This window comes from Phoxinus phoxinus, assembly GCF_949152265.1.
Source record: "Phoxinus phoxinus genome assembly, chromosome: 18".
NCBI classification, from domain to species: domain Eukaryota; kingdom Metazoa; phylum Chordata; class Actinopteri; order Cypriniformes; family Leuciscidae; genus Phoxinus; species Phoxinus phoxinus.
Genome location: NC_136893.1, coordinates 5,492,933 through 5,512,764, shown reverse-complemented (window position 1 = coordinate 5,512,764; position 19,832 = coordinate 5,492,933). Strand labels below are relative to the sequence as shown.

General features: G+C 36.7%; 2 protein-coding genes across 6 annotated transcripts in view; both read left to right on the top strand.

The window, feature by feature from the left end:
- The window catches only part of src (v-src avian sarcoma (Schmidt-Ruppin A-2) viral oncogene homolog), a 51,855-nt gene extending 36,380 nt beyond the window's left edge, over positions 1–15,475 (top strand). For 3 of the 5 annotated variants that reach the window (XM_079588261.1, XM_079588258.1, XM_079588257.1), the window contains 10 exons: positions 1,281–1,379; positions 3,088–3,114; positions 3,978–4,081; positions 7,781–7,930; positions 8,873–9,028; positions 9,193–9,372; positions 9,532–9,608; positions 10,604–10,757; positions 10,933–11,064; positions 12,581–15,475. In XM_079588261.1, the coding sequence (XP_079444387.1) occupies positions 1,281–1,379; positions 3,088–3,114; positions 3,978–4,081; positions 7,781–7,930; positions 8,873–9,028; positions 9,193–9,372; positions 9,532–9,608; positions 10,604–10,757; positions 10,933–11,064; positions 12,581–12,789 (1,288 nt within the window). In that variant the 3' untranslated portion in view covers positions 12,790–15,475. The remainder of the gene's footprint in view (positions 1–1,280; positions 1,380–3,087; positions 3,115–3,977; positions 4,082–7,780; positions 7,931–8,872; positions 9,029–9,192; positions 9,373–9,531; positions 9,609–10,603; positions 10,758–10,932; positions 11,065–12,580) is intronic. The other 2 variants (XM_079588260.1, XM_079588259.1) reach the window with 1 other exon arrangement.
- Positions 15,476–17,095: 1,620 nt separating this feature from the next.
- The window catches only part of mical1 (microtubule associated monooxygenase, calponin and LIM domain containing 1), a 32,117-nt gene continuing 29,380 nt past the window's right edge, over positions 17,096–19,832 (top strand). Inside the window, exon 1 of the mRNA XM_079588255.1 lies at positions 17,096–17,217. The gene's annotated coding sequence lies outside the window, so the exon portion shown is untranslated. The remainder of the gene's footprint in view (positions 17,218–19,832) is intronic.

Here is a 19,832-nt window from a genome sequence, read left to right as displayed (position 1 = left end):
TTCGTGCATATATGCTATTCTAAGAGTACGCTAGCATAAAAATGGCCTCAAAGCTAACAGACTTGGACTAAAATGCACTAAAATTGTCACATTTTTATTTCATGTTTTTCATTTGTTTGCATTTCTACACTATTGAGGGTATTCAATGGATCTTTTTTGCATGCGAAATTTTGCCAATGTGGCCGGACTTTCAGAATTGGGATGCAGCCTTAGCCATCAGCTTTTTCAACTTAAATTATTGTCTCAAACGTACAGTAGCCTCGTCCAGTTCATTCTTCTCATAAACCCTGCTTATCAGAATCACTGTTTTATGCCCTTTTGTACATGAATAATTTATTAACATCTGAATTTTGAATGGTACCCTGCGTATGAATAATATATTTGCATTGTATGAATATGAATATGTGTCCATCTGTGTATACATGTCATTGTTTTCACTGGTGCGGTTATGTTTTAATTATGTTTAACGACAGCAAGCAGTAGCTCAGAGACCTGGAGAAGGTTTTGTGTCGGGTCAGCATGTCTTGGCGATGGATAAAGTCTTATTACTTTAGCTTAGGGAGTGAGTCACAGTCTAACACCCCACTGCTCACACTAAAACACACCATCTATTATTAAAAACACATCAAGACTCTAAGACAACCCAGACAGGTTTCTTTTTTTTTTCTTTTTCTTTTTTGCAGTAAGTAATTCACCCAAAAATGAAAAGAGTCAGTCATTCCAATCCCAGATGATTTTCTTTCTTTATATGAATCAAAAGGAGATGTTTTCATAAATGTTTGCATTGCCAATATATGCCCAAAAAAAGCCCCATAACTGTAGTTCATACAACTTGTGCATTATATGTAGCCGTGAATAATAATATAAATGTCTGTCATGTCTCAAAGCTATTATATGGCTTCAGAAAACTGATTTGTAAGAAAATTAATACAATTATTCAGTAAGAACGGATTAAAATGATTTAAAAAAATGACAGTAAAGTTGTTGAAAACCCTGAATGACATTTGACTTACTAAGAATAAACAACTTTTTTTTGTTGTTGGAGTAATTCATAAGGGTTTGGGACCACTTGAGGGTGAGTTAATGTCTTTAGAAGAGCTTCGTCTGCATTCTAATACATCGTTTCAGGGATGATAAAGCAGGCATAATACCACAGATGTAATCTCAGGGTGTGTGTTTTGGGCGGGTAAGAAATTCGTGAATGTGTCACCAGATATGCACCAAATATGTGAGTCAAACTGCAGGTGTATTATGCATGTGTGTTTGTTCTGCTGTCTTAGGGAGGGCGACTGGTGGCTGGCTCGCTCGCTGACGACAGGAGAGAGTGGATACATTCCCAGCAATTATGTGGCACCGTCTGATTCCATCCAGGCTGAAGAGTAAATCCTCTTCCTCCTCCTCCTCTTTCTCTTCTTTTCTTTGCTGTTCTCCTCCCCGTGCCTCCTCTGTTTTTTCCCCCTCGATGTGATGTCAGAAATGATTCTGGTTCCTTAACGATTCCATTTATGATTATATTACTAAACAAAACAATAGTTGGGCAAATCAGTTTAATTTCGGTTTATAATCAATTTATATAGGGCTTTATTCAATACAGAAGGTTTCAAAAGCAGCTTCACAGTGATGAATAGGAAAATAACAGAATCAGTTGCACAGGCTAGTCAACTTTAATTCTCTGCCATGACGTCGACTAGGCGCTGATCGTGGCCTATAGAGGGCGCAACTGGAAAATAAATATTTGATTATTATAATAAATATGCTTTTTTCAACAGTTATGGCAAGTAAATGCATACTCAGAAAGCGCTACACAAGATATGTTTGATTATATCATCTGGATGCTCAAAAATGACTGGGTTAATGCACTTTTTAAACGGCTTATTGTAGACGTAAGTAAAACTAATGCGCTGCGGCATTGTAAAGCACACACACACACACACACACACACACACACATACAGACAGTAGCTCGCACATTGTTGCGCAGAAATGTATTGTCAACACTGTTCTGTGATTTATCAATAAAATAACTTAGAAACTGAAAAGTTCTATAATATATCTAGACGCCAGGTCATGTTTGTAAATGAGAAGTGGTTCTCAAACAGTTTACCTGGATAAATAAAGGCTAAATAAAAATAAACGCTGCCAGGTAGTATTAATTCGCACGCAATCGCTCTCACTAATGCATTCATATAAATGTAATCTTTACCGTGCTACTTTATCTGTATCTGATTTAGAACGAGCAGAAATCTGTGAGAAAGAACGGATAAAAAGAAGCTGTTATGTAGGAGCGCTGTGTCAAAGTTGCTGTGCACAAGGAAACCCGCGTTCGAGTCTCGGCTCGAGGTTCAGGCTTATTGGTTCATTATTGACACCATGTCGACTCGACTTAAATCTGAGTCAGCTCAAGTCAGTTCAATGTTGATTCAATTCAGTTCAATAACAGTGTCAATAAAGCAGAATTCAGTTTTAAAGCAGCTCTACATGTGAGTGAATCACGCTACTTTTCGAACCTCCCCGACTGTGATCAGTGATTGATCTATGAGTCCTCGATCTGATTCATTAAAAAGAAGCAGCTCATGAGAGTCATTTGTTCCAAGTTGGAAACAATCTGACTCAACAGAACGATTTGTTCATGAATCATCAATTTGCAAACACTGAGTATTTTAGTACAGAAATATTTCCGTTCCAGTTTTTTTTTTTACTTGAAGCTCAACCTTTGTGATGTTACCAACAAACTGATTCACACTCGCCCCTCTCTCTCCTTCCGGTCTGACCTTTTGAGTCCTTCATTTTTCCCTTCATGGTTGCTCTCTTGTCCTCCATCATTATGAGTCTCTCCACCATCTCATCAGTTAGAAAGAAAAAACCTCATGCAGCCCAAAAGACCTTTTCCCTCTTGAACGTGTAAAAGTCGCCAACATGTGCCCCGTGCAGCTCATCTATTGTCTGTCCTGTTCATATGTAACTCGTAATATTTCCTGAGACACACACGCGTGCGCTGTTGCTCAGTCGACTGGCGCTTTTAAACATATACACACAGGCACTCCTTTGAAACCTATAATGACTAATTTTTCCACCCTTGCCTTGCCAGTCATCTCAGATTGACTCTGGAGAAAAGGTAAGACTGAGAGAGAGCCTGCCATGAGCGGCGAACAACATGCCTGATTTATAGACACTAAATGTCACTGGGTCAGTCATGAATCCCAAACACCATTGTTTTTTTGTTGCTGGAACCAGAAATGGGAATATTACAACCTGAATCAATGTTCAATATGTCATGCAGTACAATTCAGATGAGAACTGTTATCATTTTAGGCCCAAAACGTACTCTACAAAAAAAAATTCAGAACAGTGTTGCCATGATTAAGCGTACACTACCGTTCAAAGGTTTAGTAAACAAATGTATACTTTTATTCAGCAAGGATGCATTAAATTGATCAAAAAGTGACAGTGAAGACATTTATAATGTTAGACATTATTTTTATTTAAAATATATGCTGATTATATGCTGATATGCTGAAGTAAACTGAAATGTATGATTGTTTCCACAAAAATATGAAGCAGCACAACTGTTTTCAACATTGATGATTAGAAATTAGAAATTAGATTAGAAAATTCAGCTTTGATCACAAAAATAAATTAGGCTACATTTTAAAATATATTCAAATAGAAAAGCTATTTGAAATCGTAATAATATTTCACAATATTACTGTTTTGTGTTTTTACTATATAAATAAATGCAGCCTTGATGAGCATAAGATACTTTTTTTTCAAATATTTGAAAAAATCCAAACTTTTGAATGGTAGTAGTGTACATAAATGCACAATAGAATTGCATTTCTGTCTGCCTACTAGCATAAATAATATCATAATAATATATTTCTGGCCAGCTGTACGTCTCTGATATAATGCTACATGTGATTACTCCCTCTAAATACCATCTCTCTCTCTCTTTTTCTCTTTCTCCGTCTCTCTGTCCAGATGGTACTTTGGAAAAATCACACGCAGGGACTCGGAGCGACTCCTCTTGAGTCTGGAGAACAGGAGAGGAACTTTCCTGGTCAGAGAGAGTGAGACAACCAAAGGTGATAAGCTATTTTTTTTTTTTATGTATTATTTAAAATAAAATGCATTTATTGTTACTTATTGTCACTATAGAAGATATTATTATTATTAAGTTATTTATAACATACATTTAGTTTATTAATAAAATAAAAATGTATAATTTTATTATAAATAAAATAAAATAAAAACAATATATTTAATGAAAACATTTTAGTTTACTTAAATTGTAATTTTTTATTATGTTTACAGTTGAATATATAGTAGAATATATTCTTCTTCTTTTTTAACCATACGCCTGGTCACACACACAGTACTGATTCATAGGTCAAACTGTAAGTATAAGTAAAGAATGGTGTCAGAATAAAAACAAGGGAATCAAGGTCATGAGTTCGACATCACAGGGCCAGGGAATGGAGGAACTGATAAAAAGTAGCTGTTTTTTATGCCCGGTTCAGACTACACGATTTTGGCACGATCCGTTTGACGTATGGTGTCGCGGGGATTTGTAAACGACAATGTGTGTCGGGATGCAAGAATCGATCGTTTTATCTCGTATAGTAGTGTGTCATTGACGACAACCGACGCCACGACTGCGATGCTTCACGACAGAAAGACTGGCATGTTTAATGGCATGTTAACGGCTTCCGAAGCCACGACGGCTTCCGTCACATCTGGGACATTGACCAATAGGAGCACTCCGGCTCTTCTATACACCACACGGCTTTCAAACATACCTTAAAGCTACACTGTGTAGAAATTACTCCTATCTAGCGGTGAAATTGTATATGACTATACCAACTGAATATTACTTTCTAGCCCCTCCCGTTCCGAGGCGTTTTAACTCCTACGGTGGCCGTATTATTTCAAATCTGCCGGCAGTCACGAGTAATCTCCCCCTCGCTTTCGTCACGGTGCCACTGAGTGTAAAAACGCGAAAGGCGAAGCTTGAATTGCCAGGTATGTCCCTCGTTGGCTAATGTATTTTCAAGATGGAGACGCAACATGGCCGCCGCCGTTCGAGCAGCTCGCCCGTATGTATTATAAATGGCAGATTTACGCTTACGAGAATACTTGATGAGTTGGTAGAAGTAATTATACATTAATGAGCACATATAATTTTGAAAGAACAAAGTGATTTTTGCTAAGAATCAACTTAAAAAAATACACAGTGTAGCTTTAATGAAAGCGAGACGATAGTATTGTTGTAGTGGAGGAAAGATTCGTGGAGCTATGGCAGTACTCCAGCCTTTATGATGTTTCCTCGAGGGACTACAATGACAAAAAGTGAAAAACGATAGTGCAGGCTCTTCAGCAATCCGGTGAGTAGGCTAAATGTATTTTTACTACTGGCTAAAAATAAAAAACAATACTTTACCTCAAGTTCTCTTTGTGCAATCTAGGAACATGTCCACTGTCAGGTTTTCTTTCGTTCGGGGGATTTTCTGATGACAAGGCATCCAGTGCAAAACACACCGCTTCGCTAGCCATCGTTTACGCTCACAACAAGCGATAATTTGTCGGGAAGCAACGCGTATCGATGACACAACAAGAATTTATGAGTCAAAATCGTATACCCGGCATTAATAAAAGCATCTCCCAAACTAAAAATGTCCCAGTGCTGTTTGAACGCCACTCGGCCAATCACATTCAGAGACTGGAGCTGACTATTGCATAATAAGGAAATTGCTCATGCGTGTGTCTACAGTGATAACAAGTGCGTTTCAGTATTTGGTAGTGCAGATCAGAACAACGTGCTTGCTCAGTTGAATTCCCCTTTTCTGTTGTCAGTTTGTCAGACGTAGTCATGCTCATATTCCTCATCTCCTCCCTCGGCCAACCATCTTTTCTCTCTCTCTCTAAACATAGTAAAGATCTACGCTCCATATATGGCCCTTTACCTTCACTTCTACACCAACAATGTTCATTTGAGATGATAGAGTGCTTGCGTGTGCATGTTTGAGCCTGATGAAGAAGGGAATGTGAAGGTCAGAGAAGTGCTTGCAGGGATGAAGAGCAAGAAGTAGGTCAACCCATAGCTGTGCCTATAACCGTGAGCCATATCTCACAGCGTCAGCGAGGGGCACGGAGAGACCGAGATTACCCGGAGAGAGAGAAAACAAGGACGAGAGAGGCTGAAGGATGAGTCAAACCCCAAAGAGAGACCGCAGAGGGAACGAGGGAGCAAGTGACAGAGAGAGTGAATGAATAAATGAGCCATGTGTGCAATGATGACAGCGCCCCCTACAGATCATTTTACACACACACAAAAAAAAACAGTTCACCCAAAAAAGAAAATTCACTCACCCTCAATTTGTTCCAAACCTGTACGAGTTTCTGTCTTATGTTGAGCACGAGAGAAGATATTGTTAAGAATATGGGTAACCAAACAGTTGATGGACCCCATTGACTTACACAGTAGTTTTTTGGTCCAATTCTCACTATTAACTAGTTTCTTATTAGCATGCATATTACTATGATATTGGCTGTTTATTAGTACGTATAAAGCACAAATGTATGCCTTATTCTACATCCCTTAATTCTACCCAATACCTAAACTTAACCCTAACCACCTTACTATCTATTAATAAGCAATAATTAGGAGATTAAGCAAAGTCAATGTTAATAGTTTGTGAGAATTGGACACTAATTTAAAGTCAATGGGGTCCATCAACTGTTTGGTTAAAGTAAAAAACATCCCCTTCAGGTCGTGACTTTTATGTTGTTATTAATATTTTAAGATGAACACTTACTGGACTGAACCATATTAGGGTGATTTGATTATCCATAATTCCTTTTTGTAGAAACAAATCATGTTAAATGTATCAAATATAATATTGGGAGGTATAGAGTGACAGCTGATATTTATATGCATTTTATGTAAGATCTCATTTATTTACATTACAAGCTATAAGAATTTCAGTTTGGTCCTCTGAATAAAACTGATGTTTTTTTTTTCTTTATATTCTCACTATATTATACTATATGAGCCAAAAAACAACAATGATGTATTATATATGATACTAAACAAAAAACATTTGCATTATTTTAAAAATATTTAAAAACAAAATAGATTTTTCGGACTATTATTTCATATTTCAGACATTACTACATGCACTGTAAAAACATTATACAATTAGTACGTCATGGCAACTTATGTTTTTAACTTATTTTGATGGGTTTAAGTAATTTCAACTTTTTTAAAATAAGTTATACTAGATTCAACTCAACTTTAAGTCAGTTTAATATAATTTAAGTTGAAATAACAAGTTTATTATACTTAAAAATGTAAGGCAGCAACTGAATTTAAGTTGAAACGGGTGGATTTATTTTTATATATATACAGTGTTTCAATAATGGAAAATGGGAAATTCCTTAAATTTTTGCAACAAAATTATGTATATACCATGTAGGGAAACTCTTGCTATTTCAAACTCTAGTAAACTGGAACCAAAAATAAGTCTTAAAGGTACAGTCACACACACAAAAAAAGCCTGTTTAACAGGATTAAAAAAATGGATTAAAGCATCTGCCAAGTGTAAACTAACTTAGTTGTTTTTGATGCTAGAAACTAAAGTCGCCTTTAAGTAAAGAAAGTAGACTTCAGAGAAAAATAAAATGCTACAAAAGTGTTGAATCTGACAGTTTCGAATCTGAAACGTGGGTCAAAGATCTCATGTCATCGAGAGCACTTCACGACTTCTATTCTTTGTGTTTTTTAGGTGCCTACTGTCTTTCCGTCCTGGATTACGACAATGTCAAGGGCCTAAATGTCAAACATTACAAGATCAGGAAGCTGGACAGCGGGGGATTTTACATCACGTCACGCACTCAGTTCAGTACTTTACAGCAGCTGGTCAACCACTACCGCCGTGAGTCTCTTTCACAGACACCTGCTTGTTTCTGAATGTCTGTGAGGGGAAGTGATACAGACTCTTATTTCTGGAAGTGGGAACTCAGGTTGTTGCAAAATAAGGATTTGTTAACGCCTATAAATAGAGAAATGGCATAAAGCAATTACATAATGAATTATCCTTCACTTCTAATGATTGTGATTAAAGCAGTATAAGCCACGGGAGACCCTGAACTGCTCTACGGGTGTTAAAAACCCTAAAAGGAGTGTTAAAATGGGCCTAAAATTAAATATGAAGATTCATAGTTAAGTTATTCATAACTTAATAAATTTAACAATATTTATTTTATTTTGATGATTATTATTAAAAATAAAACACAATTTTATTGTTATTATCAACAATAATCCTAATAATAATGTATGTTTTTTTTCAAGTGATTGAAAATAATAATAATAAATGCATTTATGTTTTGTTTTAGTTGTTTTATTATTCAGTTATTATTAAAATAATGTATTATATTCATATTAATATTATTAATATTAATTAACATTTTAGTTATTTATTTTATTATTATTACTATCGAATTAATAATTTATATATATATTATATTATATATAATATATTATATTATGGTTATATTATATATATATATATATATATATATATATATATATATATATATAATGTATGAACAATTATGGTTATATTAATTAAGAATTATATATAATAGTATTACTGAAAATATTAATTATACTTTTTTATTTATATATTTATTATTGCTTTAGACTGGTTATATATATTATTATTATTTATATAATTATTATAATTATTTTATTATTACTATAGAAAATAATATAATATAATAATTATAGTATTATAGTAATTACAGTAATATATATATATAAGTTATTTCTAGGTGAGAAACACTAACACACTTCCTCCTGTCGGCGTGTGTCACAGAGCACGCAGACGGCCTGTGTCACTGTCTGACTGACGTGTGTCCAGTGCTGAAGCCTCAGACTCAGGGTCTGGCACGGGACGCCTGGGAGATCCCACGTGACTCTCTGAGACTGGACATCAAACTGGGCCAGGGCTGTTTCGGGGAGGTCTGGATGGGTAAGACTTCTTCTTTCAACTTTCTTCCATCAAAAAATGAAGCTTTGTGAGTTAAATAAGTAGTTCACCACCGGTGTATAATACCCAGAGTGCCTGTGTAATGATGCATTCACATAACAGACAGAGCTTGTTTCATGATTTCAGTGTCCTTTCCCCCTCATCAGGAACTTGGAACGGCACGACAGGCGTGGCCATCAAGACTCTGAAGCCTGGCACTATGTCTCCTGAGGCCTTCCTGCAGGAAGCGCAGGTGATGAAGAAACTCCGGCACGAGAAGCTGGTGCAGCTTTACGCTGTCGTCTCCGAGGAGCCCATTTACATCGTCACGGAGTACATGGGACAAGGTCAGTGCGGACATTCAGTGAACTACATTGGGATGAAGAAGCCTAAGAAATAAGAACTGACAGTATAGAGCATCAAATCTGGATATTAGCAGCTTTCTTGTGACGTCTCCCAATAAAAGTGTGAATGAAGATGTCAAGGTGTGATTTCTGCTTTCACAGGAAGCCTGTTAGATTTCCTGAAGGGTGACATGGGGAAAATGCTGCGGTTGCCTCAGCTTGTGGATATGGCCTCTCAGGTACTTTTACACTGGCATTATCATATGATGTCTAGTAATGAAATCAAAAACAAAAACTGTTTTGATACTAAAAACATTATATTAGAAAATAATAGAAGTCTCTTCTCACGAAGGCTGCATTTATTTGATCAAAAATACAGTCGAAATTGTGAAATATTGTTACAATTTAAAAGAACTGTTTTCTATTTTAATATATGTTAAAATGTAATTTATTTCTGTGATGCAAAGCTGAATTTTCAGCATCATTCCTCCAGTCTTCAGTGTCACATGATCCTTCAGAAATCATTCTAATATGATGATTTGCTGCTCAAGAAACATTTCCGATTATTATCAATGTTGAAAACAGTTGTGCTGCTTAATATTTGTGTGAAATATTAAGACTATGATATATATATTTTTAAGATTTGTTGATTAACAGAAAGTTTAAAAGAACTGTATAATTTAATTCACAAACGTATTAATTAGTTTAAAAAAAACTAATATAGTATATATTAAAAATCGAATAGAATTAAATTATATTGGAGCTGTAGCTAAACTTAAACACATTTTCATGATTGCAAAACTAACTACAATAAAACCGTAATAGTCACAAATTAATTTTAGTTTTGATGCAGAATTTATTGTAAAGGTTTCCAATCTTACAACCTGCGTTAATTAAACTATAACACTAGCAATAACACTAGATGGTCCTGAAAAACTACATTTGTACAAAAAAGAAAGAACAATGAATAAATAAAACCATAATGGAACAAGGACCAAAAAAAAAAAAACTATATTTAGAGTACTATATTAAACTATAAAAAAAAAACATATTTAGAGACCTGAATGTCGTAAAGAGCATCTCACTAAAAAAAACTCCATTGTTGTGCAGTTTTTGCATGGGTAAGCGCCACTGTCATTGTCTTCATTGTGTATATAAATCTATTTATATTCTGTGGATACTCTGGAGGGCGGCACTGAGCCCGGCGGTGTTATAATATACGTGTTGTCCTCAGATCGCCTCTGGAATGGCGTACGTGGAAAGAATGAACTATGTGCACAGGGACCTCAGGGCTGCCAACATCCTGGTGGGTGATAACCTGGTGTGTAAAGTCGCTGACTTCGGCCTCGCTCGACTCATCGAGGACAACGAGTACACAGCCAGACAGGGTGAGGAGGAACACAACGGCTCTTTTCCATTTTCTTCACGTCTTCAGTTTTCCTGAGGCCATAACGTCATTGTCTCATTTTCCAGAGTTAATACTGTTGCCTTTTATACAGTTCGACCTTAATTGAATGGGTTTAATCATGGTGACAGACCTCTCTTAAATCATTATTACAACAGGAGCAAAGTTTCCCATCAAGTGGACTGCGCCAGAGGCGGCTCTGTACGGGCGCTTCACCATTAAATCTGACGTGTGGTCGTTTGGCGTCTTACTGACGGAGCTGACGACCAAAGGCAGGGTGCCTTATCCAGGTACTGCCGCTCTCCATGTGTACAGTCATTCCAGTATTACTCAAAAACTCACTGGTTCACATGTAATTTTTTTTACTTATAAATTACTTTTCAAAATTGTATAAATGTTTTAAAGTATTGAGTCCGATGCAGGGTTTCATCATCTACAAAAAACTAGAAGATGGATGGATGGATGGATGGATGGATGGATGGATGGATGGATGGATGGATGGATAAATAGAAAGATGGATAGATAGATAGATAGATAGATAGATGGATAGATGGATTAATAGAAAGATGGATGGATGGATGGATGGATGGATGGATGGATGGATGGATGGATGGACGGATGGATGGATGGATGGATGGATGGATGGATGGATGGATGGATGGATGGATGGATAAGATTGATGGATGGATAAGATTGATGGATGGATAAGATTGATGGATGGATAAGATTGATGGATGGATAAGATTGATGGATGGATAAGATGGATAGATAGATAGATAGATAGATAGATAGATAGATAGATAGATAGATAGATAGATAGATAGATAGATAGATAGATAGATAGATAGATAGATAGATAGATAGATAGATACCATTTTAACGCCTGACACCATTTTAATTATTAATATTTTCACTCAAAATTATTCTCATTGTGTCCAATGCAGAATATTTGTCATTCTCTAAAAAAAAAGATGGAATACTTTATTAGTTATTCGGCATCCAAACAAATCTTAATTCTAAAAAATATAATTCTAAAAATTATATTATATCTAAAATTCTAAAGCTTAGATCTGGGATGTCCAATCCTGCACGTTTCTCAGAAGCATCGTAAGCCTAAGGGGCTGTTTACACGACATCGTTTTCAACTAAAAACGTAAAACTTTGTATGCGTTTTGGCCGTTCGTTTACACGACAACAGCGATTGCCTGAAAACGCGAAGTTTTGAAAACGGGTTTCAAAGTGCAAGTTTTTGAAAATGGTCTCCATGTAAACAACAAAAACGCGAATCTCTGAAGACGATGACGTCATGCACATGCATATTACATGTTCAATATATAGAGTTTCATCGCCATCTAATGGCCTGGCAGCAGAATACAGGGTTTCCGTGGATCGTTTTGACAATGGTGTCTGTACGTGGAAAACTCAAAGGAAAAACGTTTAAGTTTTAAGTATATCGTTGTTGTGTAACCAATGGTCTCTACGATCAACTTTGGTTCAGTTTTATTGGGGTTGGAGCTAAACTGCGTTTCCCAAAAGCATCGTGAGCCTGTTAATTAAGCTCTTACTAGGCATACTAGAAACTTCTAGGCAGGTTTATTGAGGCAAAGTTGGAGCCAAACGTTGTAGGACAGTGGCCGAGTTTGGACACACATTAAATGTCATATTTGAAGAGCCCCTTTCCGTGCGCATGACATAATTTCCGTTTGTTCCCCCCCTGATGACGACCCACATCCTTTGCCTGGTTTCAAAGCCCCATTCTGACACCTGACCCACATCCACCCTGTCTCACATCTGTCTTCTGCTCAGGTATGGTGAACCGGGAGGTGCTGGACCAGGTGGAGCGCGGGTACCGGATGCCCTGTCCCGCCGAGTGCCCGGACTCCCTTCACGAGCTCATGCTGACCTGCTGGCGCAAGGAGCCCGAAGAGAGGCCGACCTTCGAGTACCTCCAGAGCTTCCTGGAAGACTACTTCACCTCCACTGAACCCCAGTACCAGCCCGGCGAGAACCTCTAGATACCCATCCAGCCCAAGTGTGCAAGCAGTGAACGAGATATCATTTCCCCAACCAGGAAACCAATGCGGTTTATGCCTCGGGTAATCTGTAGCATAACCCAAACAATATTGATCCACATTGGGATGACAACAGAGCATCCAGCTGTCCGATTCATCCTGTTTAAAGCAACGTATTGGGTTTTTGAAATGGTCTCCGTGTCACAGCATCGCCCCCTGTAATTACCACCGCATGTTTTCCACTGCTTTCATCGCAGATGATCTAAAAACAGGAAGTCGCGATGCATCTTTTCAGCATCAGCTCACTACTTCAGCCGATCATTATGTCCAGCCTTTTTATTTCCGAAGCTGTGCGGATTGATCTGTTTTTCTTGACCTCGATGTACCACCGTCTTTCTCCTAAAGCTTTTAGCAGATGCTCCAGATCTGTCATTCATCCTCCTCCTCCTCCTCCTCCCACAATCCATCATTTCTCTCCTCTCCCATCCCCCTTCAAACCCCCCAAAGCATCAAGCTCCATCAGCTCCGGTGTTCTTCATGAACCCTGCGACCCCGTCCACAAGCTCAGATTGTCCAGTAGGAGGCGTCTGTGTTCGCAGCTGTTTTCCTGCCCTCCTCTGATGAACGGACGTTCCGGTTAAATGTCTTCCAATAGATATCCAGGGTCTGTATCTGAACGTGGTATTTTATGCCTTTTACTGCTAGGAAATAGCTTTTTGTCCCACTTTGCTTGTTTATTTCTTTTTGTATCAACCTGGATCAACTGGAATAAGAATGTGATTGGCTGAACACTAGTCACATGACCGATTGGGCGAGGGGGAAAAAACGTTCGGACTGAAATAATTGAAACGAAACATTCTTCCTTTTGATATGAACTCGTACACAATTGGAGAATCGTACAGAATGTTGATTTCGTTTGATACAGTTATTCTACTCTTCTAGTATTCAAAACTACTACTGATATATATATATATATATAGCATTGTTTTTGTTTAAAGCAGAGATGACTGTATAGTCCAACTTTGTGTGCCAATACAAAGGAGAAAAAAATGAATTTTGTACTGTTTTATTATGTATAAAATGTATTTTTATTAATGTCATTTTTTTTTGTATCAAAGAGGATGAGCAGGCTTTGTACCTATAGAATTTAAAGGGATAGTTTGCTGAAAAAATAACCATCGTGTCTTTCCAAACACAACTGAGACGTTTAGCTGAATGTTCATGCTGCTCTTTTCCATATACGATACTTTTACTTTTATTGCATGGGGAAAATGTCCGCTAAACGTCTCTTTTTGTATCCTATGGCAAAAAATAACAGCATAAAGGTTTGGAAAGACTCGACAATGAGTGAATTGTGACATTTTACGTGAACTATTCCTTTTAACGCTCATGAATATTGTTCGAGAGATGTCTCCTCAAAGCTTTTTAAATGCTTGAATTTCAAACATTTGATCTTTTTCAGTTGTTTTAGCTTTTCCGAGACGAATTCTGACACACACACAAAGTTGCCAATACGTTATATGCAAAATAGCCATTGTTATATATTGAGATGAGAGGAGGGAGCTCAATTCTGTCTCTATACTTTACCATCATGAGATGCACAGAAAGCCATGAACCTTGACTGTGAGGTGTTACACATTAGAAACCGATCTTAGGTCAGTTACTGTGATGGTTTGAGATACCGAATAAATATTATAATCACTGCTGAGACCACGTAGAACTAACTAGATTTGAATTGTAGGGTTGTTGTGCTGATATGATGATGGTTGCGTTGAGCATAAGGGTTTGGAGCTGTGAATAGTGTAGCGTGGGGTTGTTTAGAAAGGCATGCAGCTGTAATGGCGGTACTTTAGCTGGTAGAAGAGTGACACCTGTCCATATACTGTAAATACTTCCGTATGGTTACTGTAAATATTCTTTTCATATTTATTCATTTATGATCAGCAGATCTTTGCTTGTTTCTCCCCTCAAGATAAAGGCAAGGAACATTCTTGTTACAACGCAAATCTGGTTTTTCTAAGATATGCAACTGAAATGTAATTGCTTTTTAATGCTGAATAGAGAAGCGGCCAATCACAAATCGACAAGCCACCATGTTTTAGTTGCTGTGTATTTATTTAAAATCTCTTTTTTTTTTTCTCGCCTTTTGCGTTACACTAAGTAAATCACCTTTAAGAATAATTTCTTTACGTGTGATTCGCAGCTCACTGAAGTACTGTTTTATTATTTCTTTTTAGTTATTTCACCTCGCAATAAATCTGCTGTTGATTCTGACAGGTAGTTACAAAGTTAAACTGCACTGTATGCGTCGCTCTGACTTAATGAGGATATTTGACAGGTTCATGGACAATGGCATGTTCTTGGTCCTGGGTGAAATGACGGCATATGCGTTGTAGAACTGGAAATTAATACAATCACAGAGAAAACTAATCAGATCTACAAGTAACCAGAATATTAGTGCAACCCCATGTAACGCATTCAAACTATGCAGTTGTTTTCTATCTGTATTTTAACTGCAGTTGCTCACAATCAAATCCCAGGTACTTTCTCCTATAGTGTACAATTCTGCAATGACCGGTTTTAAAGTAAGAAATTACACTGAAATGAGATTTGTACTTAAAAAAATGTATGACATGGTGTTATCCTTTTTTTTTTTTTTAAGTGCAATAAACTGTGTTTCTAAAGCTTGGATTTCAGCTCGAGTTTTTTTCAGCAGCTTGTTTTAAGGAATGATTTTGTTTCCTTGACAAAATAGCTCTGATTATTAACTTTTGCCATTTCTTGTTACTGTTTTACAGCTGATGCTAAAAGGAAATGCAGTAAAAAAATCTGCCCTCAAGCGATTGCTACGATGTTACTAAGCTGAGGGTTTAAGGGAAATTATTACAATATGGAGTGATGCTTATCAACTCATGAATGGATATGTACAGAGAAATGAACCTGCAACCTTTGTGTTAGCAGCACAGATCTTTAACTGCAGGGTGAATGCATAATGTACCTGCTGCTGCTGTGATATATATGCATTATTATTATTATCCTTGAATTATGCATGCTGATAATTATTAGTATGATGATGATAAACATTTCATGGCATGAAAAAAAGTATAACTAGGCCTATACAATTTCAAGTATGGCAAACACATTCATGTAGAATACAAACTCTAATATTGCAGGAATAGCAATTGTAATGTTTAAAGCTAACAGCATGATATAATCAGAGAAGCTCTTGTTTTGCCTACCGGAAGCCAGTTTATTATCCTTTAGCGACACCTACTGTTCTGTTAACGGAAACTGCACTGTTTACATTCAGATTAACCATAAACTGTAGGTGAAAATTATCAAAGTTATCTTGCTTATTATTATTTTTAAACTTGAGTTAGATATTACGTCTAACAGGATTAAAGAAATGAATCCCATATTTTTATTTACATTGAAATAATTGTGATATAGGCTACTTTTGATATTTTACGAGCTTTGATAAACTTCTCTTTTTTGAAAGAATAACTTGTTAGACTGTGAATAAAGATTTGAGCAAACTGTGAAAGTAAGTGTTTGCATGTGCTAGAAACCACAACCATGTGTTGCAAACACCTTCTGCAAAAAAACACACCTCCTGTTTCTAACTTTCAGTGCCTGAGAATCATTTCGAAACGCCTGATTTCAGAGAGTCACCAAAAAGTTGAAGATGAATACTTATTAATACAATTCGAAAAGTAAACCCAAAATAGTAGGCTACTTTGCAATAACAACTCCAAAACAAATAAATAATTGTTTCCTCAAACTGTTGACAGAAGGCGCACATGTGGAAAATACATAGGCTACTACTATTATTTAAATTTAGCAAGTTTATAATTTTCTGGTATAGTAAATGTTTAACAATCTCTGGTTTAAACCATGAATATTAATTAGGCCTACGTCATGTTGACGTAGTTAAAACCCCTTCAGGTCCAGAAGCAGCGTCCAATCACACACATACAGATATTTTATTCAAAACTTAGGTAAACCGTTTTTATCGTTTTTTATTATTATTATTAGGTAATATGAAAATAAATATACATTACAGCTTCCTTAACAAATTTTGAACACAATAAACAAGAATGCAGTTAATAAACTTTGATTTATGAATATAAAAGTAAACGACAAAATTGCATTTATAAAATATAATGTATTTAGATCAGTCACAGTATAAAAAAAATTATTCACCAACTAACTAACACATTGACAAAAATATGTTTACATGTTTACACTTCGTTGACCAATCAACTAGCCGAACGCGGCCGAACGTCACGTAGTTAATATTCATGAGTCTTCCTTCTTCCTAGTAGCGTTTCGTAAATTCCCGGGCGAGTCACTGCAGGTGAGCCGGAGTCAGAGATAAACAAGGAGGTACAACTTACAACTGGGGTCAAGGAACCAAAGTTGCCTTGGAAGGTACTGTGCTAATTCATTTAGTTTCGCTTTAATTGTCAGTCGAGAACTTCTAAACTCTTAACAGCAAAACTATTGAACTTCAGTCAGTGTTGCACTGCTTGAATGACACGGTTGTGTTTTCACGGTTAGTTTTCAAAAGTCGTTACTGTGAATGTGATGACATGGTTTCTGCAATAATGAATCTTGAGCTTTACAGAAGATCACAAACCGGAATCTTGAAAATATAACGTTATACATTAAATAAGTGTATTACATAGCCTAGCCTACTGTATGTGTAGAATCCCATAGACTATTAAAACAAAAGTATATAGGCTAACTTACCTGTATCCGTAGGTAACGTTACTGTATTTTGCCATCAAATATGCGTCACGTTTTCTAATATCTGTGTTTCTAAAATGTTTTTTCTTCTTCAGGTCGTTGATTATTGAGCGCATAGTATTAACATTACAATCTTACATCTAAAAAGTGGTACAACAATGTAAATTTAGTCCAACATTTCTCGCCACATTTTTTCTGGCATATCAGAATACCTTGTAAATAACATGGTATGTAAAGATGTTAATCATCATGGTAACAATATCAACGTAGCCTTCCATCTGGCAAAATCACTGTACTATGGTAACGCCAACGTTTTTGGCATCAACGAACCATGATAGTGCAGTTATTGGATATAATTTGGAGAATCATATCAATAATTAGGCTACCACTGTACATGGAATTCAGTATCACTACTACAGCAATTTTTACTAAGTGAGATGTTTTTCTCTTTGTGTTTCACTTATTCTCACTACAAAGCTATTAACTTACATGCCACTAATATGAACTTCTTGTTCAGTTTGGTGTCTTTTTGTGTTGCATTAGTGTTGCACTTTTTTATGCCTTTTGGCAGTTCTGTTTGTCTCTATTGCAAACTGAGGCTGTTTCCTGAGATAAACCCTTTCGGGATGTTGCTGAAACTTGTTGCCGGTGATGTGTGTGTAGTGTTGGGTAACTCCACTTATTATGTAGCTGAAACCGATGACTAATCATCTTGTGAGTTCAGTGGGAAATTCTGTCCCCCTTCTTTATTACCCAAAAGGCTACTGTACGAAAAGAGACTTTAATCTTTACTCTGGTCTGGTGTATTGCTGTCAGTTAACAATGACTGTTATCAAGATTGCATCATAGACTTGCTCTAAGTGCGTTCTTTGTGTTGTGATTATGAATATATAGCTCATATCCGTGTGGTACGTGCTCGTCCCATGTGATTTTGAAACTGAAATAGCTCCTTTTATAGTTGTGAATGGATGAATGTCACAACCTGTCAAGAACATGTTCGGTTCACATTTCTCCCAACATCGAAACAAAGTTATCAAAGGAGGTCATATCCACGTGAACATATTTTATCAGGGGGGTGCTGGGGGCGGGGCTTAATATTGTGGGGCGGTGCTATGGTAGAGTATTTTAAACAAAATCCTATTAAACAGCCCAAACAAAAAGTTGAACACACAAATGAATGAGAACAGAGTTATGAGAGAACACTCTGAACTCATGCTAAATTTTAAAAAGCACAGCACACAAATCTGCGATCACTCAGGAGTGCCGGACTTGTGCCGAATTTCGACCCCCTGCCAAATTATTACCCGCCTCGTTGAAGTCAGTACCTGATTGCCTAATCCTAACCCCACCCCTAATCCGAACCCCTCCCCCACAACTAATCCTAAATTTACCAATGCTAGGAGGGTAATAATTTGGCTGGGGTCGAAATTCAGCCCAACACCTGTTCACACAGAAAGCATAATCTTTCAAAGCGAAAACGCAAGACGCCAAACGGGCAGTGGAACGGGGAATTTCGTTTTTTCACATGCATTAACTGACTGTCAAATCAGTTCTGAGATGCTGGTCCTTAACCAGTGTCACGTCACTCACTCCATGCGAAATTGGCTTTTGCCTTATGACATATTAATTTATTTTAAAGTCATAAAACCATATTCGACAACATATCAAAATGAAATAATCTCTAGAGTAATTTTATAAAGGTAGGTGTTCTTAAAAAACATGAAAAACAAAAAGTTACCCAGACAGCAACATAGTGTCGACCCAGAACCGGGCCACATGTGGGCCGTGTGGAATCAGTGTACCGAATGTGGGCCGGATCTGGGCAGACACTATGTTGCTGTCTGGGTATTTAAAGTCATATATGTAGCCTATATGTAGTGAAACAGCTGTCGTCAGGGTTCCCACCACGGCCATGAAGGAGGTTGATGACTTTAACAATGTATCTAAAAAAGTTTCTTAAGGTGTACCGAACTGGTCAAGTTTGGAAACATGACTATTTTTAATGTTTTTGTAGAAGTCTCTTCTGCTCATCAAGACTGCATTTGTTTGATAAAAATAAAAAAAACAGAAAAATGTTTAATATTGTGAAATATTATTACAATTTAAAAGTAGGCTAATGGTTTTCTATTTTAATATACTTTAAAATATAATTTATTTCTGTGATGAATTTTCAGCATCATTACTCCAGTCTTCAGTGTCACATGATCCTATGCTGACTTGATACTCGGTATTATCAATGCTAGAAACAGTTGTGCTTTATATTTTTTTGGAATCTGTGATACTTTTTTCAGAAGTTA